This window comes from Metarhizium brunneum, chromosome 3 (genome assembly GCF_013426205.1).
Source record: "Metarhizium brunneum chromosome 3, complete sequence".
Classification (NCBI taxonomy): domain Eukaryota; kingdom Fungi; phylum Ascomycota; class Sordariomycetes; order Hypocreales; family Clavicipitaceae; genus Metarhizium; species Metarhizium brunneum.
The window spans coordinates 1,678,321-1,703,689 of record NC_089424.1 but is presented as its reverse complement, the minus strand read 5'-3'; the positions used below and the strand labels follow the sequence as shown (position 1 = coordinate 1,703,689).

The following is a 25,369-nucleotide window of genomic DNA, read 5'->3' as shown; positions in this document are numbered from 1 at the left end:
TGGTTGCAGTGGACCAAGTACAATAACGTAACGTTAAAACGAGTGACCGATCGTCGGATTCCAGTGTCATCAGGCATAGCGGCCTAAAGGACGGGCCGGGCGACAGCTCCCACTCATCCGAAAGCTCCACTCCATGTCCGTGATTGATCACCTTGAACCAGCAAAACTTGACCTGGGTACTCCGTAGTTGGCAGCTTGACGCCCGCCACCGATTTCAGCATGCTTGGGCACGTATGTATGGTTTGAAGCACAGACCACGCGGCTCCCGCCACCCACGAAGACAGCCTCGGGGACAAGCTGCAAATTGCCAAATTGGCGCTCACCCGCCACCAGCCGTCGCTAACAACCCACGCCTTCACAGTGATGGACCTCAACCCGCCCGTTCCACAACAAATTCTCGCATAACGCAAACTCCTTTCTCGCGACCCCAGCTTCCTCAACCATTCGCTGCGCCGGCAAAACTGCTTCTTTCTCGGCTCCGAAGCTCAGAAAGTTCTTCAGGCACTCCTTTTCAGCATCTAACGTGTCCGCACGCCAGGCTATTTCAGTATCTAGCATTTGCTCCTGCGCTGTCCCCTTTCCCACCCCGATCCAATCCTTCGTGGCACGATTCATACAGCAAAATTAGACGCCGGTATTTGCGCTCGCAGCCTACGCTGTTCTCTGTATACAAAGTTCAGCCCCTATCTAAGCCCCAAGTGCCGTCATGATGTCCGGAGAGGCTTGGCTGTACCTGCTGGCTGTGTTGATCAACGCGGTCAACCTTTTCCTCCAGGTCTTCTTCACTATCATGTATAGCGATCTGGAATGGTATGTTGCGATCATCTCCCACTTTCACGTTGACGAGTCAGAGCACTGGCGATATCGTTTGAAAGCTATTATCAATTTTGGCGTAATGTAGACTGACAAACATCAAAGTGATTACATCAACCCAATCGAGCTCTGCAACCGCTTAAACGCCTATATTATTCCCGAAGCTGCCGTACATGGATTTTTGACTTTTCTGTTCCTTATCAATGGCTATTGGCTGGCACTTATCCTAAACTTGCCCCTGCTTGCCTGGAATGCCAAAAAGTGAGACTTCTGGATTGTGTAACGCGTGGGGTTTTGCCGGCTAACAAACTACGCAGGATTGTTGATAACACCCATTTGTTGGACGCTACAGAAATCTTCCGGAAGCTGAACATTCACAAGAAGGTTCGTATCATTAATTTTGAATGCCCTCTGACTTTAATACTAACAATCGGCACAAACAGGAGTCGTTCGCCAAGTTGGCTTTTCACCTTGTTATGTTCTTCTTTTACCTGTACAGCATGATTGTGGCGCTTATCCGAGATGAATCATCCTAACCTAAACCTTGTCATCGATATCGAGTGAAGGTATAAGTCGGCATTACATATGGCTGGAGTAAAATAACGCTCTCCTGTTCTTGGCTGAAATCCCTCGCCTCGGAATTTCCACATTGTATGCGCAGTAATTGAAGTTGCGCAGGGTGGTTTTTTTAGGTGTACGACGAGAGATGGCAAGAAGGAATAAAGATATGAGTTGTAAGAGACGAATTTTCAACTCTCTTTGGTTTACAGATGCCTGTTGGCACTACGGCGTTTGTTTGGGAGGGGCTTTCTCGTATGGTAATATCTGTAGATGTCTCACGCCTCTTTGCTTTAGCTTCCTCGCTGCCCCATGGGGTTGTGCGAATGCTTAATTGGTATACCTCGATTTTTCGGGAATAACATCAATAAGTGACCTTACAATAAGACACATTTCGTGCTTTAGACCAAACTCTATGAATGGCGAAAGGCAGACAAGCAAGATCTATGTTCGCGTCACGTGACCGACCGCTCACCCAATCCCTTATCCAGTCTAGTGCCTGAATGCGAACACTTGAACTCCCGCCTTCGTTTATAACCAAAAGAACTACATTCGACTTCCTAAATAGCCAATATGGCCGACTTTGGCGAATATCCGCCAAATATGGCCCCAGAAGATGCGTTCGTCGCCCAACAACAACAGACTGCAAAGGATCACGCAGTAGTTCCTTATTCGCGTGAAAGCCTAGCACTTTCCCCAGCTGGTCCTGCAAATTCATTGAGGAATGATCCAACTGCTCTCAAGCGCAAAAATCTACTAACAGGCCATGCGAATGAGACATTCTTGAGTGAGCACACATTTCGAAGCAAACACAGGGCGATAGAGAGAAATGGAGGACTGGAACGAGAGTATCAAAATAGTGCCACACTGAAGGCGGAAGCAGTGCGATTACGAGCCACACGAGAAAACAAAGGGGATGCTACAGTAGTGGAAGGAGCTGGAGCCTACATTGGGCCCTGGGCCAAGTACAATCGTGCCAAGTGCGACGGGATTGATGACGATGAAGAACTTCGCAGCGATGAGGAGTATGAGGTTGTGGACGGTGACGGCGATGACAACAGCGACGTGGTGGAGAGTGGGACGATACTTCAAGCGCCAGAGGTAGCGCTCGCGCGACGAAAGGAAGTCGCAGAGCTCGGGGACGAAACGACCACCTTTCATGGCTCTGAACAGTACGACTACCAAGGGAGATCATACATGCACGTCCCCCGAGATTTAGATGTCGATCTGCACAAAGAAAATGGCAGCGCGACCAACTACATACCCAAGAAGCAGATTTTTTCTTGGAAAGACCACGCAAAAGCCGTCACTGCGTTGCGCTTCTTTCCCGGTTCAGGACATCTATTACTCTCCGCCAGTGCCGACGCTACTGTCAGAATTCGAGACGTTTATCACGACAGAATGCTATTGCGAACGTACTCAGGCCACTCCAAGGCAATTTCAGACGTTTGTTTCAACTCTTCCGGTACACAATTTCTCTCTGCCTCCTACGACCGAATGATGAAGCTCTGGGACACAGAAACCGGCGTGTGTATCAGCAAGTTCACCACGGGCAAGACCCCTCACGTTATCAAGTTCAACCCCGACCCAGAACATTCCGGCGAATTTTTGGCGGGGATGTCGGACAAGAAAATCGTTCAATTTGACGTGCGAACACCCAATGAAATCGTCCAAGAGTACGACCACCATCTTGCTGCAATCAATACAATTACTTTTGTGGATCAGAACCGTCGTTTTATGACCACCTCAGATGACAAGTCTCTCCGTGCATGGGACTACAATATTCCTGTACCAATCAAATACGTTGCCGAACCGGACATGTATCCTATGACGAACGCGGCTCCTCACCCTAGCGGGAAATACGTCGCATACCAGAGCTCTGATAATCAGATCCTCGTATACGGGGCCAATGATAAGTTTCGCCAAAATCGGAAAAAAAGTTATAGGGGCCATAATAACGCTGGGCTGGCCATAGACCTGGACTGCAGTCCGGACGGACAATTCCTAGCATCAGGTGACTCAGGTGGCTTTGTATGCTTCTGGGATTGGAAGACGTGCAAAATGTATCACAAAATCAAGAGTGGCAATCAAGCCGTGACATGCGTAAAGTGGCATCCGCAGGAGACTAGTAAAGTTGTGTCGGCGGGAATGGACGGTGAAATTCGATATTGGGATTAACACATTTACAAGGGTAATTGTGTAGTGGGTGTTTTGTATTCGGTCAAGCATGGCAAGGCGTTCTATAGGGATATTCGTGTTACGACAGCCTATCAAAGTTTACCACTCCCTCAACGGAATATGCTGAGAGTATCTGGAACCCACTAGGAAGACATCTGCAGGCAGAATTAACTTGAAAGAACACTTGCTCTCCATCTATCTCGCGGGCCTCATGGGACTGCATTCAGAGCTGAAGCAGTTTGTCTTACGGGCAGTGAATCCTTCAACAACCACCAAGATACTAAAAATGAACTTTGGCATTACATTCAGTCAAGATTGTGAAGTCACCATCTATTGACTTCCCATAGGGCAGTTGAGTGATTAATAATAGCAAGGAGTGAGAAAGTAGATACAATATTTCGCCGCTTACTTGGCTTCGGCGGTCTCGCCGCATGCATTCTTGGTGTGACATCAAGGTGTTGAATGACATTCTCGCCCCCTTGATACCGACTATTTACGAACATCGCAGGAATTCCTTTTATATATGGCGAATGGGTCCGTGACTGGCCTTCCTGGTAATAAGAAAATGCCTCCAACCTTCATTTTCTAATGCCGTTTCAATGTCGTGGATTGAACTAACACCCAAGATCATGTTCGCAGCATCAAGAAAACGAACACAGCTATGCCTGGGCAAGGTAAAGGGCGCACGAAGACCGTAATACAGGCGCTAACAAATCCCTTGGAGTCATTAATAACAAGAGATTGAAAGCCTCATGGAACCCAAATTCGCCCCTGAATTATTGAGTTTCCTATAGCCATTTGGATGTTGGATGGGTTCCAAAGGCAAATCTAAACACCTTACCCCGCGAACAGAACAAGGAAGGTCGCCCCTAGTAGCTTAAAGGATTCTTAGCTTGGATTCGGCAACATTCGTTTCCAATAGGGGAGTATATTTTAATTTAACGTACTGAAGGACCCTTAGCTGTGCTCTGTGTTGGTTCTAAGTAGCAAAATGATAATGGCCTCTCGTTCTTTGCCACTGTTGGCGAGCTTGTTTGTGTCGGGTATCCCTTGACCTACTCATTCTTTCGCTCTTCCGTGGGGTTGGACAGGCGTCTCAATGTGTCATTTCCGTGCAATACATTCATAGCTCGCTTCCCAAGGGTGAGAGATACACAGCGGCCTCTCTGATGGCCAAGGTTCTTGGCTTCTCACATCCACCTTGTATTGCTGGCAAGTATCATGATTGTAACTGGCTATTCAATGAACTGATCCCTTCATGCCTGGTGTCTCCAACAAGTCTAGATGAAACGAGGATAATGCCCCGTTACATGTTTGCGCCCTGATCTCGTGAATGACGGGCTGGATCACACACAATATTTAAGTTGTCAGCTCCTGTGTGGGGTGCTCTGTACGGGGTACTGAGGGAAAATGACCGTACATGTGGACTAATGTGGCTAGGGAAGACGTCGTTCAACAGTCTGTTGGAAAGCGTGTTAGGACACTGACGGCCTAAGGAGGTGAAAGGGCTGCCTCTGGCTGCCTCTGTTGATAGTACGTATTCTATAAGGTCGGTTCACAGGATGCTTCTTGTCGCGGTTGGAAGATATGGATCAATTGAATAATTAAAGAGGTCCTTGGTTTGGGTCCTTCTAGCTAGTAAATCTGAGGCCCCTTAAATAGTTGGTGAGGGCTCTCTTACCAGCTGGCATGGCATTCTGCGGCGTTTACGCTGGGTTATTCATTCCACTCATTATTCAGGGGCTCAGGTGACAGTTACCGATCAGAGCTTTTGATGGCTTCTATTGTAATACGCGTTGATACTTCCGCTAATGTGGTAACGTCACTGCTCCCGTTGCCCATATTGCTGATGCTGCTGCTGCTACTACTACTACTACTAATATAAAGAAATGTAAGCTGCCTGCCAACTTTGACGAAATTTAGGCTCATCTGGAAGCTCGCAGTAGAGCCACTGCAGTTGAGGCTTGAGGCTAGGCTTGGCCGAAGTCGTTGAATTTGATCAGCGTAGTCAGGCGGCTGGCTAATTTGGAAGATTTTAATTGGCAAGCTTCTGACAAGTCGATGTGCTTTCAACCTCCTTCTGCCTTGGAAGCCCTGAAGTTAATTAGGGTTCCTGCCGGGCTCATTGCCAAGCTGTCTGTATTTGGATTGCTGATTGCCACGATCTTCATTTAGCCCTACGCATAGACGCCGATCTGAGGCTTCGGTATCTTGCTAGTCTAATTGCTACTGCAGATATTGTTCCCTGTTGCCAGGCCAGTTGCACTTGTGGCTGCTTTTAATATCTTAGCAGATGCCAAATGTTTGCCCCTGCTGCTCTTTGTGATAGAGCCTATCCAGAGGGTTCATCTCAATAGCGCCGCGAGTGCCACAACCGGATTGGATGCTTTGGCCGGAAGGCTATTAAGATATTCAGATTGAGCCCTGGAGTCAGATTGAGTGTTGCCTTTGGAGGGAATGAATAAAAAGATGGCAGCCGATGGATTGGCCGCGACAGACCTGCGGCAGCTACTGAATTGAGGGAGAGAGGCGAAGAGAAGAGACGAGAAGAAAAGAGAAGAAGAGTGACTGCAGAAGGAGGTCTGCAGTAACCGTCGAATCGAAGCTACTCAAGGATTTGCAGCTACTGATGGATTTGGCCGGACGGAATGAAGGCCTGCTGGCCATAAGGACAATCCTGCAGCTTCCTACGCCTGAGAAAGTCCCCAGTAGCTACGACACTGCTGGGGGGTCTATGGCAGAGGCCTTCTATTGAATTGATAGCTGCATTCTGAGGGTTTGTAGCAGCTATTGATGGACTCGGCCGGATTGAATTCGAGGCTTTCGGCCGCAATGGGCAGCTAGACCGGCACTGCGGACATCTCAGACAAGCTGGCTTGGACCAAACGCTGGGACACCTGCATATCCAAAGGTCCTTGCCCGTCCGTGTTGTTAAGCAATCAAAGGGTGCATGAATACCTTCATTCACCCCACAGTCAATACAGAAGCGTCGCAACATGACCTGTCTGTCTATCCGGAAATCAGGGTCTCGATGCCTAACGATACAGCCCCATATATCAACAAATGCTGCCTGCGGCTGCAGCATGTCAAACTTGTCTGGGGACCGAACTCGAAAGCATATATAGCATTCAAAGTTTCCAGGTCGGAAGTCATGACCTTTTTCGCTCGGCCGGTGCTGTGGAAAGTCCTTGGCAGCTCGCATCACAAACTGAGCCTTGTCTGTTGTTGTCGACATTTTCTGCGGGTCGACGGTTCGCTGGAAATATCGATTCATTGTGGAGAGGTAGATGAGTGACTGGTAGTCCAAGTTAGAGAAGACGATATGCTGAAGTTCGTGAGGAAGCCGTTCGATAATAGATGGCATATTGACAGTTGTACGCCAATGATGCCTTGCGAGGTTGGAAGAGCTTGCCGAGTTCCGCTCAAAGGAGTGTTTCGGCCTTCTTGCTCCTGCTACCAGCATGTTGAATATTAAACAACGCTGACTCTGAGTTCTTTTTCTCGACGGACTGTTTAGCCTTCACAGGATGTTGGCCTGCACTTGTTCTTTGACAAATGCCGGCAATCGCTATAAGGCGGCCAGGTAGAGGAAGGGCTCTACAACGACGGACGAGGGCCAGCACCAAGGGCGACGTAGAGCATCCGGAGTCAAAGGAAAGGCAGCGGGGGGCAAGGGAGCCTCGGTAGATTCCTCGTAGTTCTCTCTGTTGGCTGTGACTTTCTGGGTCGAGTTCGGTTCAGTTTACATGTCTGGGCTCGACTAGACGCAAAGGCAAAGGCAAACGAAGGCGTAGTTGTGAAGTTTTGGCCGACGAAATGCAGCAGATACAAAGCTTGTTCGGTGGCATAACCGCTACTACTCCGTCCTAGTATTACCATGTATTCTCGAGCTTCCTCTCACCCCTTTTGGGAGTATTTCTCTACTGATACAGATACTCCACCAATGAAGGGCAGACGCACGAAGGTACCAGTGGCCACTCAAGTCGTCTGCCCGGCCTCTGTGTGACATGCCGGTAGTTGAAGGCAGGAGCATTTTTGGGCAATAATGAACCCCAGACAGCGGAGGCTGGTACAATAGGTTCTCTGAATGTGGATGCCACCAAAAGAGTCGGGGGAGCCAGCAATGTATCAGGAATGACAGGTCATGTGTTGGCGGCGCGCATGGGCGGTGACATCTCGTGAAGACAGAACACAGTTATATGCAGCCACACATGTCAACGGTAGTGCCTCTGTTGTGCGAGGATTTTGTCCTCCTCACGCGCTTGGTGAGCGCCGTGTGTTCCAGGGATTACTACTACAATACTCCGTAGAGCCAGCCTTACTCCTTTCAACGTTAGTCGACTTGGAGTGAACAGGGGCTGCGCAAAAACCCGGAGTTGAGGGGATACTACTCCCATCTGCCGGTGGCGGGTTGCCTTTCGTCCCAGCAATTTCGTGGAAACCCAGAGGAGACATGCTGCGGATGTCGATGACGGTGACGGTTGAGGCTCGGTCGTTGTCCCTCGTGTCACCCGTTGTTTGCCAGGATTCTAATTCTAGAGGTGACCCCCAGCAAGGAACATTGAACTCCGCCTGGTGCCCAGGGTGTCATGAAGCAGCCCGCATTGCAATCTCTCGTAACCAACGAGCCGGTATGCAACCTTGGCGGGACCGCCGCGAAGAGCGGCATGCACAATCTGGACGATCGAGTCGGGAGAACGGGCTCAAGCACCTCCTCGCCATGAATGAGCCTTGGTTTGCTGACTCGTGGCTGCATCGCTCACTGGCTGTGCTTGAGCAATGTGGTCAAGTTGATTGGGGGCGAGGTCAGAAGCTGGGCCAGGAGACTTCGAATTGGGCCTCGGGCTGCCAGACAGAGTGTTGGGTTCAAGGCAACATCGGATCAGGTTCGGCGACGGACCATGCGCCAGCTAAACAAGTCTGGTGGGATAAAGACCAACAACCGTTGAATGCAAATTGCGTTTCGGGTACTCCGTACGGAGTAAGGAATCGTTAGTTACTTGAGTCGATACTTGCGCACAGAGCATGGACAATGGATGGTTATTGTGCAGGGTGCTCCGAACTGAGTATGGCAAGAGCAAGCATTCGATGTTGAAGTGCCGCGATCAGCGCCGGCATGGGCCATGCGCAAGAGCGCCCGCTACATGCTTTCCAGCTGTCTGAGCAGGGTCCAGGTCGTCCCGGGCTGTCAGGGGCCTAAAGACGCGGGCAGGGGGTTGATCAATTTGATCTTAGGTACATCCCTTTGAATGTGATAAGGTGCCAGCCAGGTAGCGGGCCCACTTCATTTACAGTACCTTTTATATACCTTATATTAGGTATATAGCCTAATATATATAAAGTATTTTTATATATATTTAAAAAGTATAAGCATTTTAATTCTTATATTAATATCTTATAGGCTTATGTATCTTTTAATTTAAGATTTCTAATTGGTCCACATCCCTGCTCGGTACGAAAGTGGCACCTTGTCACATTCAAAAGGATTGTACGGAGTGCTCCGTACCAGACCTATGACTACCTATGTACTTACCTACCTAGGTAGGTAGTAAATACTACCCGGTTTTCATCTCTATTTTTTGCTTCGGATTATTTTTGAATCAAGGTCGATGTTTCTGACGTTCACTAGACTTCATGGAGACAGGGCCCATTGCCTTTGTTTTTCTCCTTGCTTTTTTTTCTTAAAAAAAGAAAAAAAGTAAAAGGGCAGCACTCAGGCATGATTTGGGCCTCGCAAACAGCGATCGTCACTTGACCAAGAGATTTACCATGGCTACTATCTAGCCTACCAAGCTATCTTCTAGCTGGATTAAGAAAAGAGGCACAAGAAATCCGTCGGAGTGCAATGATATATGCCTCGTGTCCTCCACGGAATGGTACATGTAGGCTCCAAAGTAGCTCAGTTAACGATGGATTGGGAGCGAAACACCTGCTAACAGGATTAATAAATGTTCACTCCGTAACTCCGACTTGACAGTGATCAGTCTGGCACGATAACAAGGTAGCTGGCCAATAATGTCAGCAGTCACTTGGGCCAGGCAGTCATGGAACTGAGGAAGCCAGTTTTCTAGCCTCTTCAAGTAGCTTTCCACAAGATCCGATTCATCGAACGCAAGCCATCACGAGCCGCTAGTCAAAACATGGCGATTAAGAAGGCATCGACCCAAAACCGGACATTAGGTGCCAGGTACCTAGGTAAGTACCTAGGTAGGTAGGTTAGGTACTTACCTAGTACCTACTTAGTACTTAAGTAGATTATGTCTGGCGCTTCCAGCATGTGGCGTACTTATGTACTATATGGGCCGTGGCACCGGGGTCATTATTGGATGAACCTGTGGGGAAAAGGGCCGGGGAGCCATCCCTTTCCTAACTTTAGAACCTGGGCAGACAGTTGGAGAAACTTGGTTGGGCCGCATCTCCGTTGAGATGAGGTCATTGAGAAGTCAATGTACTATCGGCCTACCAGAACTATCATGGCTGGAATAAGATACTACTATATATTGAAAGTATAATTGCCAGCGGTGGCCAAATACCAAGTGCATCATGTCACCGACCGTATGATGCAGCATACGTGCATCAGGCTTCTTGTGAAATGGTACGTGCTCCTCAGCCAAAAATGAAATAAGACGGGACACGCAGCCACCTGCGACAAATCGCAACATGTAATGAAATTCTGCGGCCGCTGTTGGACGTATCAACTCGTCTTGCTTCTGGGCTCCGGTGAAAGTTGAGAGCAGCCTGGGCGGCAAGCCAACGGGCTTGATAGCAAATGTGGCCAAGGCTGATCTTGAGACACTTCAATTCTCACTTTTCCAGCCCCAGGTCCATCCTATAGATAACCAGGGCACTCCTTTATAAGTACTCTGTACTCCGTACTCAGTAGTCATTCTATGATTGCACCATCACAGGCACTTGCACGTTTTCCCTGACAGAGATTTATGGAAAACTTCCAACCCTGTTGACGGAAGCCTTCGTAGGTACAATTTACCAGCAAGGCCACCTGACAGAGCTTCTCCCACCTCTACCTACCACTCGGCACCTAGTAGGTATTGGCGAAGGTAGGTAGTACCTGGTAGTCAGAGGTAGCTTCCTGTTAGCCACATCCCGTGTACAAATATTGAACGCAGAAGGCCAATACATCCCAATGTGTCCAGGACGTGTTATTGCTTCAGCAATGCAGGGTTTTGTTCGCAGCTCAGCGATAGTCAACAAACAGTGACAAATGCCATCAGCCACCCTGTTCCGTTTCTGCTACTCCGTAGTCATGATTGTAGTCGTAGGGACTGGTGTGTGGAATTTGAACATCTCCGCTCTCACAAAGCCTTTGGCCATCCGTGAACACCATCAAATAATGACGGAGAGATTTTGCGGAGCCCCACGCAGCTTCCATCCGTTTTGGCTCTCAGCTCCCCTCTACTTTATGGGATCGGGATTATCTTATAGAGTTGAGATGTCAAATACGGAGTGACAAACAGCCACGAGAAATCGTATAGCCAGAACCGAGATTTCATCCGCTGGGCACATCACTTCTCAGGCCATTCCTTCCTCCTAGTCTCAAACAAGTATATTTCCGAAGGCTGATGGTCCGTCGCTCTCAGAAGTTCATGGAGCAGGCTGCGTTCATGGATTGCAGTCATTACTATGGCGTTCAACATTTTCCTAGCTTCCAGCACATGAATCAAGAATTTTATTAGTGGTGAATCAGAGATCCCCATTTTCTTCATTGACCGACGCATTTCACTTTCTTTCTAGCCAGGGAACCATAAAGGACGTTCATTGGCAAGCCAGTCTGTCCATCTCTGATCGGGAATAACAAGATAAACAGGGCTTCTCTTAACACCGGGTATCGCAGACTGGGAAGGTCGTTTTATTGTTTGCAAAGACTCTACAGACAGTCCATCATGATCTCAAATGTTCTCTAATAATGGATATCCTCAAGCGAGCGGGTCAGCTGGTGAGTGGTATATTGCCGAGGTGGCTGAGCTGCGGTCAGATTCGAGATTTCATTTCGGAACACAGGCTAATATGTATCACCAACGGAGGAGACAATTGTTCTTAGACGTAGACTAGAAATTTGAGCTACAACCATGCTAATTATAACAGCATTCCCCATCCATATTTGCACGGGTATCTCACAGTACCGTACACTTAACAGGCAATCCGCATGGTCCCTCCTTTACTTCGTTTCTCTTTGGTTGTGTGGCATTTGTTGGGGAAGAGCCTGCTGCTTGTTTCTGGGTTCCGTTTCCAGACAAAGCACCCCCTTTCTCGCCATTCCTATCATGCAGTCATCCGAAGGCTTTAGAGACAGTTTGATAGAAGTTTTCACCCTGGATAGTGGCTAGCTCAAGCTCAAGAGCAGACGGCTGGCGTGATCCGTCTGCCCCCGCAAACGTACCAGCACCCCAGGGACTACCACCGCGGACCTCAGAGAGGTTAGTTAGTTGGGGGAAAGTCTTTGCGTACCCAAGAGGGACATAAATAATGCCGTGGTGGGTAAGGGTGGACATTGCTGCAATTGCCGTTGATTCCTGGCCACCACCAGGCGTGCCAGTAGACACGAAGAGTCCAGCATACTTGCCAAAGTAGCCGCCAGAAGCCCAAATACCGCCAGTTTTGTCCCAGAAGGCCTAGCTCAGACGTTAGTTTTAAGCAACCTTGAAAATTGTACTTATAGACAGCATCGTAGCTGACACCTCATATTCCTCAGGGGGTCACAAACCTTCCACTGCCCAGGGAAGTTGCCATATCGAGTAGGGATACCGAGAAGAAAGGCATCATATTTCGTCAAGATGGCTGGATCCTCGAGAGTCGGAATATCAGTTGGCTTCGGAGGAGCGTGCATCTTGCCTAGAACTTCATCGGAGAGCGTTTCAGGGATCTGGAATAAGTCGGCTGTGCCACCAGCCTTCTCAATGCCTTTCTTCTCGGCCTCGGCGAGCTGCCGAATATGGCCGTACATTGAGTACTGTTGAATGAGAGGGCTTGAGTCAGTGAATGAAACACCCGGACGGATGCAAGAAGCAGAAGATGGTAATGATAAATAAAGGAGTGGAGGGCCAAGTGACAAGCTTCAAACAACCGTCGGCTCTTGGTGGTTTACTAAAAGTCAAACTGAGGTGAGGTACTTTGGCAGGACATACAAAGACAATGGCAATCTTCGGGGCCATGATGTTCTGTTACAGAAACCTCGTGTATTTTGAACAGAAGGGTAGTCAATAGATACGTGAAGGTCGATAGATTAGTAAAGCGTAAATCAAGGCGGTAGGAAAAGGATAAAGAGAGTCGGAGGACGCGGAGCTCTTATAGCCCAGAAAGCTTCGAGCTGCTTGAGCAATTCAAAGGCAATCTAACCAGACATCTCAGTGTAACATTCGCCCAACGAATCCACTTGGCAAGCATTAGCCTGATGTCAACTCCCGCACTTGGACAGGAAGTAGCTGCAACATTGGCCTTCAGAGTCGTTATGTCATGGATGTACCAGTACCTTCAAAGTTGGCTGCGGGGGGCGTTGGTATGTCAATGGGCCGAGCTGCGTCGTGCTTGCTGTCACCACTCAATGTGACGCTATTCCTCTCAAGAGCCCTGATGGAATCAAGCCAACCAAACTTTCCCAGTCATTGGCCTGGCACCTCAACAACCAAGACCTCTGAGCACCAAGCAGTTTCGGCCAACAATGAAAATATTGCAGAGTTTTGACTTGGGATATGTCACTGGTCTACCTACCTAGTATCTAGGTACTTACTTAAGTATGTAGTAGGTAGACCTCGGGCCATTCAATTGCTTGGCTCCCTTGAGTAACCGGGCACTTGAAAGTGAGCAAGGTCCAGAGCTCTGTGGACGCAAATATTGTATTACACCAGCACCCCGCCCCCAGCACCGCCGCTTACCCCACTTCAAGCCCATAGATATGCGGTTGGAGCCTGAGTTATGGAATGTCTAACGAGCAGGAGAGACCTGCCACTGTACATATCTACGGCCTGGCGTATTCTCAACATTGAAATGTCTGGTCGAATCACTGCAAGTATTTAGGTACTTAGATAAGTCAGTGCAGTAGCACGACATGGAGACTTGAGGGAGCCGGACTCATCCGCAATGTATCAGGTATCGGTACGATGCTCTTGGATGGCAGGAACTTCTCCACCAAATAGTCAAGTATTACTGATTCTTACCAAGACCCCGCAGCCCAAACCATGTTGCCATCGAGCCGACACTGGCTTAGCTAACGCTTGGATAAGCTCAACCCCAATGATTTTTAATGTTGGTGCATGGCCGCAACATCTTGCATGCCCATGTCCACACCCATCTACAGCTCCTGAGAGGGTGGTCAATTGATTGGTAAACAACGGACATCTAAAACACCTCGGACATCAAGAAAATCTATCTAGTTACGTGGGTACCCAGGGGCCAAGGGGTTTTGGTGACCATTGCTAAGCACGTAAAGTAGGCAATGACGAGACAGCTTATCAAAGTTCTTATTGAGTCAGACTCTTCAACGACCCGTGGAAATTCAAGGCCTGTCCTGTGAGGGCCGTGCTGTCCTCAAAAATAGGGGCCGCACGCTTATATGTAGATTTCCATGTACTCAACCACTCCATGCCCCATCATTGATACATTTAATAGACGCCCAGCAAATAGTTACAAGCCCTGATTCTGTAACGGCAGCTCCTCGAGCTTTGGAAACAAACATTGCAGGAATGCCTACCTACCTAGGTACTTAAGTAGGTAGTTGGACTCCACTGTTTCATGACCTATTGTAGTGAACCGGAGGGAGAACTCTTCCCCCAACGGCCGTTACCAATGTTCAACTGGGAGTAGCGAAACGGACACACCGTACAGCAGTGCAAGAGGCAAGTAGTAGATCAAACCCTCAGTGTCCTCCTGCCTCCCCTTTCACTCTCAAAATCCTCTCAACAAAACCGCGTCATTTGGTTCATCAATGTTGTCCTGCTCCCGACCGGAATCTAAAATGTACGCTGGGGTTAGTATGGAAGAGTACCAAAAGGGGGTATGGTGGCTAAAAACACTATATTTCCATTCAACTGACTGCCATGTGTATAGATATATACTCTATAATTCCGAATGCCGTTTTACCCAGGGACAAAAACCGTGCAACGTACAGCGAACAGAAGTAGATGCCTTCAGAATTGCCGTCCACGTGAACAGCAAAGCGAGACATCCATCCATTAATATGTTTTCCCGCTAAGAAAAGTTGCTTGCCAAGGTTGAAAAGTGCTGAACTAGAAAATCTCAGAGCAATAAATAACAGAGCGGCAAAAAAATATCCAAAACGCCACGCAACTGTCATCATTCGTTAAGGCCCAGCATCACCTCCCATCTTATCATAATACATTCTCGTCTCGAGATTCTTCGTTCAGTGGCTGGATTACAATCGCCGGGAGCCTGGATATCCGCAGGCTAGGTAACTGAGGTGCGCCGCCAACCCCCCGTGCTGTACGTAGCGGAGACGGCGTTCTCCCTTCTCGTGGACTTGGATGAGCAGGTTCTGTTGATGTCTGTTCAGTCTGCGGCATATGCTCATTTGGTCCAGAATAATCCGGTGGCGGCTCATTCAACGGGGTCATCGGTCCTGCCACTTCCCTGTCATCATCTTCGATAGACACAACCTCATACCCTGGAGGGGGGGTTGGTTCCACTCCCAAGTCATCTTGCACATGCTCCGGGCTGGACCCAGCTGCGGGCTCTCCGCTCAGCAATCCTGGTGTAGTAGATCCTGAATTCGCCCGTGCCCTGGATGGCTCCGGGATAAATTCACTATCAACACTAACCAAAGAGCTGACGCTTTGTTCTCGGCGATGTAGTCCCAATGATGAAGCAACCTCAGATCGGGCTGAAATTGCGATGCTGGCAGCATCAGAAAGTAGACCAATACGCTCACTTTCGTTGCTACTCGCCCTGATCCGAGTCCCGTCGTGTCGCGCAACGCCCAAATCTGCGTATGAAACGCTGGAAACAGATCTCTGTCGCTGGTCTTGTATACGACTAACTTCTTGGCGGAGTTCGTCAAGGTTGCTGTTGTTGCTAGCAGCGCGAGATCGTGCCCTATCATCGGCCAAAGTATTATTGTCACCTCGCTGTCGAGCGTCGCGGCGTTGTCGCCTCAGCTCATCACGCTGCGCAATCTGTTCTCGTCTAGCAATTCGAATTTGATATATTGCTTCCATTTCCTCTTCTCGTAAGGATTCCTCCTCCTCAGCGGTAGGGAGGTCGACAATTACGTCAACACCATCTCTATCACCTTCTCTCCCAAGAACCTGCTCATTATTCCCAGCAGTAGCACGGTATGCGGGTAATGTCATCACAGAACGAACAGAGGTGTTCCGGTCAACCGAAGCCCCGGTTCGGTTCGCCCGTGCCGCTCTGCTCCCCGATTGTCGTGAATCTCGTTGAAGGGTATTGACATGGTTGGCAGACACTGCCGTTGGTTCGAGCTGATGAATCTGTGCTTCGCCATCGAGATTCTCACCAGAAGTTTGCTCATATCTTCTATGACCAACTCGCTTGCGCCTGAACACGTGAAGGACTGGCCATTGCCCGCCTGATCCCGCATCTTGATCGTCTGGCCGGCGACGACGTGCTCTAAAAAAAGCGACAAGGAGGACCGCTATGAAGGCAAATAACGCAATGACGACAAAAATAATCTGTGGAGTGTCTTTTGTTAGACAGCAGGACTTGAATTCCGAGTATGAACAAAATAACATACAATAAATGTCAAATTTTTGGTGTTAAGGTCTCGGCGACGTAGCTGCCTGGTGGGTTCGGTCACGATGTGTGAAGTGGAAGTTCGCGGAAGAGGTGGATGTGGGAGACGCATGTTTTCCCAATTGTTACCGTATAGAGAAATGACTACATGACTTGGCATATAACAAGGCTAAAACGGGGAATAATTCCAGAATAGACTATTTCAAGTGTGGTTTCCTCGGCGGCCGATCGATATGTTCTTCAATGGCTTGGCCCGGCTAGATCACGGAGCTTAGGCCAGACGTTGGCCGAAGAGTTGTATCCGTTGAGCAAACTCGAGACAGACGCACAACAAGTACGTACAGCTCGGAGCTTGGGTCGCACTACAAACTGTTAAAGGCGGCGCTCGGTGACTGGTTATTGCTTGAAATGGTGAAGACAAAGAACGTCGTAGGACCTAGTAAACCTGTTGGCTCGTATCGCAAAAAGCTCCTCAGGCAATGTCATCCACCATTGTAGTCAGCCGCCATGGCGACCTCAGCCACCACCATTTTAGCTGTCCAGCCAATAGGGGGATGAGAATGGCTGGCCGAAGGTCAAGGTTTGGAACAGCCACAATGACGTTCAAACATCCAGTTTTCACCTTGAGGCAGATAACAGGTGAGTGTGGGGCACGTACTTTAGTGACTACTACCTACCTAGGTACCTATGTATCTAGGTACTTAGTAGGTAGTATTCACACACAAAAGTACCTGCCCACTTAGGTATTTTTGGTGTACCATGAGCTACATGGCCCAAACGCCAACGGCAGCCAACCCTTCGCGGCCACAAGAATAGTCAAGGAAACAACAGATAAGTTTATTCAGAGAAAACAGCCATTTGGAGGTGATTAGTCCAAATGAATATCGGCATAGTGCTGCAGAGTGGCCAGGCTTACAAGCGCTATATATCTTTCCAGTTAAATGACATTTAGTGTGGCTGGCTGTCCACGGTTAAAGGCTCTGGCATCGGCAGGAACTGAGATGCAGACACACGCCCTTGAATAGGATGGTGATAATGGGACAATGGAAACGTACATACTATAACTATTAGGTGCATCAGACCGTTCAGTCATCAGTCAAACACGAGCTTAGTATTATACAACACCGACGCCATCCGGTCACCAGGGAAGAAAGGTCAACGCCAGAGAGAGAGAGAGCCGAGTTGTACGTGGGAACGACTCGTCAGAACTTCCCCACGGGTAGGGCACCCCTAGCACAACCTTCGATCCAAAAAGAAACATTAGGTTCTATGCTCCTAATCGCCTATGAATTTCTCAGCATGTTGGAAGACAGCACATATTGAAATCCCCATGCGCCTCACCTGCCCACGCAGAGTGCTGGGGATCTCAGCAGCGTCGAACGTAGAGCTCCTCCACAGTCTAGCCAAACTTCTTCTCAAACTTCTTCAGCATGCCAGAAACGCCTCTCTCTAGGCGTCCCGCATTCTCTTCTAGCCTTCCTCGTGTTTCTGTTTTAGGTTGATATTGATGTGGCTTGTTCATGCCAAATTCGATCTCGGTTGGCCGATATAGTTGTTGATGTATGGAATAATCCTGACCATCTTGCCGCAAGGTACTCTGATGGCTGTATGTATAGTTAGAGAAACCTCCGGGAGGAGCGACAGTGCCGTGCCCAGGGATTTGGGTCGACGGTTGGGGAGGAGGTGGCGGTGGTATAAAGCCCGGAGACCCTGGGGGTCCTGAAAAGGCCGATCCTGAATTTGCAGGCATTGTTGCGGCTCTTTGTGTACCTGGTTGATTAGGAGGCCCGGCAAATTGAAGTGGCAAACTAGAAGTGTTGCTGATATTTGGCGGCAGCCCAGGACTGGCCATTCCGAGTGAAAGTTGTGGCTGCGGAGGAAACCCTGGCGTGAACGGTTGTTTTTGATAATCGTGAGCAACGGCCACTGCCAATGGGTTCAACGGATCTTCATCAGGTGGTGGTGTTTTTTCACGATGTCTTATCGTCTCTGGTGCTGCCGGTGCGGCAGGATTATACGCCATCGGGGCGAAACTGGCTGGCGGCGGCGGCGGAGGAGGAAGCGGATTCACTAGTACGTCAAGCGAAGCTGCCGGAGCCGGATCAACTGTGGGTTCTTGAGATACAATCTCCGATGATGAAGAAGTAGTATTTCCGTACTGCGGGTCTGAAACAGCTACATTCTCGAGCTTCTGGACAACTGAACTCATTCCTATAGTTTGTTGATGGCAGGGTTCGTCCAAAACCTCCACTTGGACGGACGGCAAGACTCTTCTCACACCATTGACGAATCGAAGGGCATCACTTTGGGTCCAAAAGTAAATATCGAGTGAATGTAACTTATAATGGTACTTTTTGTCATTTCTCGGATCGTAGGTTGGGAGATGCCATTCATTGTGATCCACAGAATCGGCCACAATAAGAGACACAGCACAGTGTTGCTTGTAAGAGTATCTCACACGGGCTTGGTCAAGAACTGCATAATGTCATCATTAGCTTGATCTGTTCAAATCTAGTTTTTAGGGCCGGTAAGGTCCTCACACCCGTCAAAAGCATCCTGCTCATCAGTCCCTGGCTGATTCGCTATCTCTATGCGGCACCTTCTGTCGTGCGCATTTTCAAAAAGGTACACATATGAACCTTTGTCAAAACGATGATGCCTCGGCCTGGCATTTTCAGGTTCATAGAAGTAATGTACGTCTCCAAATCTAACGAAACCCAAATTTTCTGATCAGAAATTTGCTCATGGACCATCCAGAAAACCGGATAGATCGACTCACAGTGTAGCTACGTTCTCCTCGCCGGCTCGCGCTGCCATTTTTCGTGTGAAAACTTTGACCAAATGAGATCTGGTTAAAAGGCCACGAGCCCAAGAAGCTCTCAGAATGACATCGAGCTCAATGGTATTAAAGACGGAGGGTTGCGGGGAAAGTCAAGCCATCCTGCAGTAGGTCAGCCTTTTGTACTGCCAGGCCCCAGGTGCCACTCCCGGCCCTTCGCACGCGCTGATGGAGCCATGGCGGTCAACGTCGTCTGTAATGGCTTTGATCGCATGAACGTACTCCGTACTTGCTTGTACAGGATATGCAGTGACCCTTGAATGGCGTTTTCCTCAGCGCTTAATTGTCCCTATTTGAGCCTGTAGCAGCCAATAAGAGGACCATATTGAGGCGATGGCAGATGTGATACTCCACCAAAAAGGTCGTGCAGAGTAGTGTCATATGTGGGCCACTCAGCTGTCGTAGCACTAGTGGAGACTAACGAATATAAGCAATCACGTGCCTTCGCGTTTCGCGTCGCAACAGCTCTCACGCTCACATTGACGGATAAGCTTCAGATCATCGCAGTCTCTCCGTTCATTCTGGCCTTGATACTCTGTTCTTCCTCTAGGATTTGTTCCTTGTGATGAATAGGGGTGGTACTATATCAGCCAATCCCCTTCATCTGCGCCTGGCGCTTTCCCAAAGAGTCAAGTCACTCCCAGGATGGCTGCGAGCAATAGTCCTCAACTTTGCGCAGATGCTGCGGCATACCCCGTGGAATCAGATGGGACATCGAAGACCCTCAAATATCATCTACTTGGCCCTTCATTGACCAAAGCTGGCCAAGAGAAAGTGGACCAAAGTAAAGTAGGATTGCGACTTCGTCCCCTTCCTGTCCCTCACCTTCATACATACTCTTATACCAACCGGTGACGCAGGTATCAGAAATTATTTACAATGCCTCCAGAGGTTCAAAATTCTTTAACCGGGAGGAGGTTAGAGACCAAGTTTTAACAAAAAAGATTGAACAAATTCTTGCAAGAAAACGTCAGCTTGAACAGGCGGACCTCACCCAGGAACTCCGAAATGCGGATCGCGTTATTCATGAGTTCGAACTGTCAAGAGACCTTACCCAACATATTGTTCACATTGACTGCGATGCCTTCTATGCAGCCGTAGAACAATTAGAACGTCCTGAGCTCAAAGACGTACCGTTTGCTGTTGGCGGAGGTGTGTTAACGACGTGCAACTATGTTGCAAGACAATTCGGGTGTCGATCCGGCATGGCTGGTTTTGTGGCGAAAAAGCTGTGCCCTTCTTTGATTCTGATTAAGCCAAGCTTTCCGAAATACACAGCTAAAGCCCAGGAGATTCGAGAGATTCTTGCAGATTACGACCCACGGTTTGAAAGTGCAAGTATAGATGAAGCCTACCTCAACATAACCGAGTACTGCCACGACCAAGATGCCACTCCGGCTGAAGTCATTGAGCAAATGAGACGAGAAATCTACCAAAAAACAGATATAACAGTGTCAGCCGGCATTGCCGCAAACACAAAACTTGCGAAGATCTGCTCAAACATGAACAAACCGAATGGCCAGTACGTGCTACCGTCCGATCGTACATCCATCATGGCATTCATGAGAGACTTGCCAACCAGGAAAGTAAATGGTATTGGTCGCGTGCTTGAACGTGAGCTTTTGGAGCTCGGTGTGAGAACCTGCGGCGATATATACGATCAAAGGAAATATCTCAACATGTTGTTTGGGGACAAAACTTTCGAGTTTCTGATCGGCTGCTACCTTGGACTTGGCCGTACGAAGATACAACCTGCCGAGGAATACGAGCGAAAGAGCATCGGAACGGAGAGCACGTTTCGAGAGTTGTCGGATTCTGTGAAATTAAGGGAGAAGTTGCGATGGACAGCCGAGGAACTAGAAAAAGATATGGAAAGAGCTCATTGCAAAGGCCGAACTCTCTGCTTGAAGATAAAACTACATACGTTCGAGGTCTTTACCCGACAGGTTGTAATGCCGCGGGCCATATGCTCTGCTGATGAGCTGTACAACTTTTCTCTACCGATTCTCACAAAGCTCGAGCAAGAGATACCAGCTATGAAACTTAGACTAATGGGATTGCGATGTACGCATCTTGTGAGCACCAAAAAGCCAGACACAATGGCTTTCTTTGGTCTCAGAAGAAAGGAAATGACTCGTACGGGAGACCAGTGTCAGCCCAACCAGAATTTAGAGAGCCAAATAACGTACGACAAGACCGAGGTATTGGAAAGCCTACCCGCTGAAGATTACATCCCAAGCGTGGCGTCTGGTCAATTATGCAATAATCAAAGCTTTGAGAGCTCCAAACTTGGCAGACATGGTAAGGAGGTTGTACCTAATCCCAACAAACATGGGCTGGATAGAAGAGAAGAGTGGTGGGACTGCCCTATTTGCTTTCGGCCACAAGAGGCTAATGAAAAGACGTTTAACAACCACATTGACCTTTGTTTATCGCGGAAGACGATACGAGACGCAGTTCAGTGTCAGATACCAATGAAGGCAGTGGCGGTTCAGCCTGAATTGAAGCGGCTGTCTCTGAACAAGAAGAAGGAAAAGGTTCTTCCAGGAGATCCAAAGCAGAAAAGGCTTTCGTTTGGATGAATATACACGGCACGCATGTGTAATGATACTCATTCGTGACACATTACCTTGGCCCTAGTACTACATGTTCCACTTGCCACTTTAAGGGCTCGAATCAACCACATAGACAGAGTTGTATGATTATGATTGTGATGATTATGATTGTGCCTGTGATCACAATCGAATAGAACACATGGAATAAGAGAGCTTACATTCAGTGAGGCTATTGATGAACAAACACATATCTTCATGACTAATTCGACAGTCCACGCTTAGATATTCCAAATAACCCCTGCTGATGAGCTCGATGAACAACGACTACAATTCCTCGTGGCCCTGTACATCATCTGTTGTCAGCCATGAACGTTTTAGGGGCTTCAGTAGCTTTGAGCACGACTGTGATTACCTTTTCGCCAGCTTTATCGGCTTCTTTGTTCTCTTTTGCTTCGTCTTTTCCTGTCTCTTTCTCCGGGGGGGCGACACCGTCAATTCCAACTAATTCGGTTTCAAAGACTACACGGCATATGTCAACATGAGCATCGCCAAAACTTTGAGCATGACACAACAGGGTCAACGTACTTAGAGTGGCGCCTGGGGGAATGGGGCCGATACCACGGTCGCCATAGGCAAGCTCGGAGGGGATGGTCAATGTTCTTGCAGATGTTAACCAGAAGCAGTGCACAGAGTCACGAATATTGAGACAAACCTCTTTTCTCCAATACACATGTCAAGAAGGCCTTTGTCCCATCTAATCCATCCTTTCGTTAGCTCTATCATACAAGACCGGAGACATCAGGGCATCGAACCCTGCAATGACTTGTCCAGCCCCTAACGTAAACTGGAGCGGCTGGCCTCTGTCATAACCTTTTCGAGTAAATACAATCAGCACCATTTGACGGTATAAATGCACAAGTTGCAAAGAATGGAACGTACTGGCATCAAATTTTTTTCCTGAGTCCCCCAGTGTGCCCTTGTAATGCATGGCGACCTTGTCGCCTTTTTGAGTTTTGCGGTCACACTGGACTGAGTGTGTCACGTCAATCTTAAGGCCATCCGCAGCACCAAGGCCAACCGCGGAGGCGGCGAGAACGGACAAGAATGTAATAGACTTCATCTTCAGGCGCTGTAAAATTAATTTGGGCAGGTGAGTGGGTAGAAGCTTCGGTAATGGGCACACCGGTTTGCAACGGAAGAAAGGAGACGGGTCGACTGCTCCGTACCTGAGTCGAGGATGTTGCAAGGTTCTGAAGTGAATTGACAGAAGTGACAACGTGGCTGGGTCGGGCAGGTAAGCGGGCGGGAGGGGGCCTGTGGACCAGTCACAGGTCACATTTGAAGCCTGTTACGGGGTAATACACATGTTCACAGGTCATACCAATTGGCCGGTACAGACTGGTAGCCTGGTTGCCTGGTCAAGTAGCATTTATGCATCAATGTTCCACCAGGCCACATGGGCTCGGGAGTCAGAGGCACGACAGTGAATGCCACAGAGCTACGTCGCACGTTCGCGATTAAAACACTTCGCAAAGTACCTAGGTGCCTATCGCAGCACGTAGAAGTCTAAGTACTTAAAATTAAGTAGCTGGATACTTCAGGTATTTCCTCTATACTAACTCTTTTGACCAGACTTTCAAGCGCACGTATTTTTTAATGTCAGAACATTGAAGTCACTGAGAACAAAGCCTGTCGCTAGAGGCTCAGGTACACTGTACCAGACAATACTTCAAGAGGGAATCGCCTGATGACAATGTTTAGATGGCTGCACAGCGCATGAGATGTTGGCACTTGGACCTTCCAAATTCCTACTAGAGCATGGATTCCCCAAAACACAAACCCTTGAGCACCTGGGCACCCAATGTAGAAATATGCAATCACGGATGCGTCCCCATTGGTAGCACACATATATCAAGGCATCCAGGTATTATATCTGTGTTGATTCGTCTCTACTCGAGTTGGCCCGCCCCTTGGCAGCTACTTCTACTTCCCTGCCCCCGTAATAGGCATGTTATACTACGACAGAAGACATTGCCGGAGAAGGCGCTCGCGGAGACGCGAAGTAAGTATCGACGTCTTAAACGGGTACCTAAGATAAGTACCGAGTGTTTGGCAAAAGTATCGTGTTTTGACAACAAGAGCGCAAGTTGGGACCGGATGCTTGTGCAGCTTTCGCAGACTTGGTGCCCAATGGTACCTGCGTCAGACCCCAAGAGGTGCGCGGCAAATGGCAGCCCATCAGGCAAATCACAGCTTCAAGGCACAGCCACATGCACTCTAGAGTCTGGTGTGTCTCTGACGTGCCCTATCGTATCTTGCTCCCCTCAATCGTTGGCTCCATCTCGTAGCTCTACAGGAACCACTGCAGGTCCGTACGCTGAAGATACTGTGGGTTGGTCGCCGCCTGCATACACGCATAATCGATCGATGCTAGTCTCAGTGTCAGTGTCAGTGTCAGTCGGACCAGACATTATGAGTCTGGGAAGAAATAAAGCCACAGAGGGCCGACTCTTGTTTTGCGTCCATGGCCTCCCAATGCAGAGCCAAGCCCGCCCTTTTTGAATTGCATGTGAGGCTCGCAGCAGAGGCAGCCCGCCTGACAACAATAGTACATACATCCGACTCGTTTGGCAAGACAAGGCACATCAGAGTTCAGCCGCGGCCTTACATCTCACACATCTCACCAGGGGTGAGCACAAAGTGTTATTGAGGCAATGCCTTAGCATCCTGCGACAGGGGTGTGTACCAACTTCCCAGCTTTCGGTGATGCCTGGGAGAAGGGCTGTAGGCGAATCAGTCAGATTCACCTCCAAACCCCGAGGCTGCTGGTACCTACTTATCAACGTGTCTTACCTCGTGCGGGCTGTTGGCGGATGTTGTAGCACTCGCAAAGCGTTAGCCACGGTGCGCATCAACGCGTTCATCAGACAGCTCGACGGTGCTGGTTTCCAAACTTGGTGAGATGCGAAGGCAGCAGCAAGGCACAGTTGATGGCTAATGGCACCCTTCTGTGGCTCAGACTCGGCCATTTTGCGCATTTCGCATTTCTATTTTCCATTTTCCCAACTCCCTCCCGTGGTCACCTCTGCGCTCACCACTGTTGTGCTAGGGAGTGGAACAATATGTACCGGACCAGACCTACTCAGAGTGTACAGAGGAGCTCAAGTGCTGTCCGGTGCCACCAGATCAGACGCTCCACCAGACACTTCCTCCCATCGGCCAGGTCTGAGCCAGGCCATCATGTTCGCCTTGCCGACCTGGCGCCATATCCATGCTCACGTCCTAGGACGGTTTTTTTTTTTTTTTTTTCGATAAAACCGGACTCTTTTTTTGGCTTGGCTTGGCGACATTCCCGCTTCCGCCGTGTTGCTAGTACTCGTCGTGTTCCCTGCTCAATCTCTTGGTTGGGCACGCGGCCAACTTTTGCCACTTCCGCCTCGTCTTCGCTTATGATGGAACAGAGAACAATACTTGCCGCTGTCTCCGTAGGCTATGCTTTTGTTACTATTGCAAATCGAGACGAGGCCAGCATGATCCTAGTATTCCTAGCCAACCAAGCCCATGTTACGCCTTACTCTTACTCTTGCCCTATAATTCTTTCGCCGTGAATTCTGACGACTATGTCTTCGTCATCACACTTGGGTTTTACTAGGGGTGCACCCCTTTGACTCATTCCCGCTCTTGAAGCCCCATCAGGAACATG

General features: G+C 48.9%; 8 protein-coding genes across 8 annotated transcripts; 3 read left to right on the top strand and 5 right to left on the bottom strand.

The window, feature by feature from the left end:
• Positions 1 to 709: 709 nt before the first annotated feature.
• Positions 710 to 1,349, top strand: ERV14 (ER-derived vesicles protein ERV14; the record flags this gene model as incomplete). Its single annotated transcript, XM_014688870.1, has 4 exons — positions 710 to 810; positions 919 to 1,074; positions 1,131 to 1,197; positions 1,257 to 1,349. 4 exons carry the CDS (start codon positions 710 to 712, stop codon positions 1,347 to 1,349), a joined length of 417 nt encoding a protein of 138 aa, XP_014544356.1.
• A 595-nt stretch (positions 1,350 to 1,944) lies between these two features.
• Cdc40 (Pre-mRNA-processing factor 17) lies at positions 1,945 to 3,549 on the top strand (the record flags this gene model as incomplete). Its single annotated transcript, XM_014688869.1, has 1 exon — positions 1,945 to 3,549. One exon carries the CDS (start codon positions 1,945 to 1,947, stop codon positions 3,547 to 3,549), a length of 1,605 nt encoding a protein of 534 aa, XP_014544355.1.
• Positions 3,550 to 6,172: 2,623 nt separating this feature from the next.
• Positions 6,173 to 6,913, bottom strand: G6M90_00g057730 (uncharacterized protein; the record flags this gene model as incomplete). The annotated part of the gene is made up of 1 exon (XM_066130649.1): positions 6,173 to 6,913. One exon carries the CDS (start codon positions 6,911 to 6,913, stop codon positions 6,173 to 6,175), a length of 741 nt encoding a protein of 246 aa, XP_065986885.1.
• A 4,924-nt stretch (positions 6,914 to 11,837) lies between these two features.
• Positions 11,838 to 12,719, bottom strand: ALTA7 (Minor allergen Alt a 7; the record flags this gene model as incomplete). The annotated part of the gene is made up of 3 exons (XM_014688868.1): positions 11,838 to 12,179; positions 12,272 to 12,517; positions 12,693 to 12,719. The coding sequence occupies 3 exons, from the start codon at positions 12,717 to 12,719 to the stop codon at positions 11,838 to 11,840; spliced, it is 615 nt and encodes a 204-aa protein (XP_014544354.1).
• Positions 12,720 to 14,891: 2,172 nt separating this feature from the next.
• G6M90_00g057710 (uncharacterized protein) lies at positions 14,892 to 16,384 on the bottom strand (the record flags this gene model as incomplete). The annotated part of the gene is made up of 2 exons (XM_014688867.1): positions 14,892 to 16,211; positions 16,274 to 16,384. The coding sequence occupies 2 exons, from the start codon at positions 16,382 to 16,384 to the stop codon at positions 14,892 to 14,894; spliced, it is 1,431 nt and encodes a 476-aa protein (XP_014544353.1).
• Positions 16,385 to 17,671: 1,287 nt separating this feature from the next.
• G6M90_00g057700 (uncharacterized protein) lies at positions 17,672 to 19,089 on the bottom strand (the record flags this gene model as incomplete). Its single annotated transcript, XM_014688866.2, has 3 exons — positions 17,672 to 18,747; positions 18,813 to 18,979; positions 19,052 to 19,089. 3 exons carry the CDS (start codon positions 19,087 to 19,089, stop codon positions 17,672 to 17,674), a joined length of 1,281 nt encoding a protein of 426 aa, XP_014544352.2.
• A 667-nt stretch (positions 19,090 to 19,756) lies between these two features.
• mug40 (DNA polymerase kappa) lies at positions 19,757 to 21,693 on the top strand (the record flags this gene model as incomplete). Its single annotated transcript, XM_014688865.1, has 2 exons — positions 19,757 to 19,900; positions 19,972 to 21,693. 2 exons carry the CDS (start codon positions 19,757 to 19,759, stop codon positions 21,691 to 21,693), a joined length of 1,866 nt encoding a protein of 621 aa, XP_014544351.1.
• A 322-nt stretch (positions 21,694 to 22,015) lies between these two features.
• On the bottom strand, positions 22,016 to 22,786 carry FPR2 (FK506-binding protein 2; the record flags this gene model as incomplete). Its single annotated transcript, XM_014688864.1, has 5 exons — positions 22,016 to 22,185; positions 22,252 to 22,325; positions 22,379 to 22,420; positions 22,479 to 22,536; positions 22,606 to 22,786. The coding sequence occupies 5 exons, from the start codon at positions 22,784 to 22,786 to the stop codon at positions 22,016 to 22,018; spliced, it is 525 nt and encodes a 174-aa protein (XP_014544350.1).
• Positions 22,787 to 25,369: the final 2,583 nt, after the last annotated feature.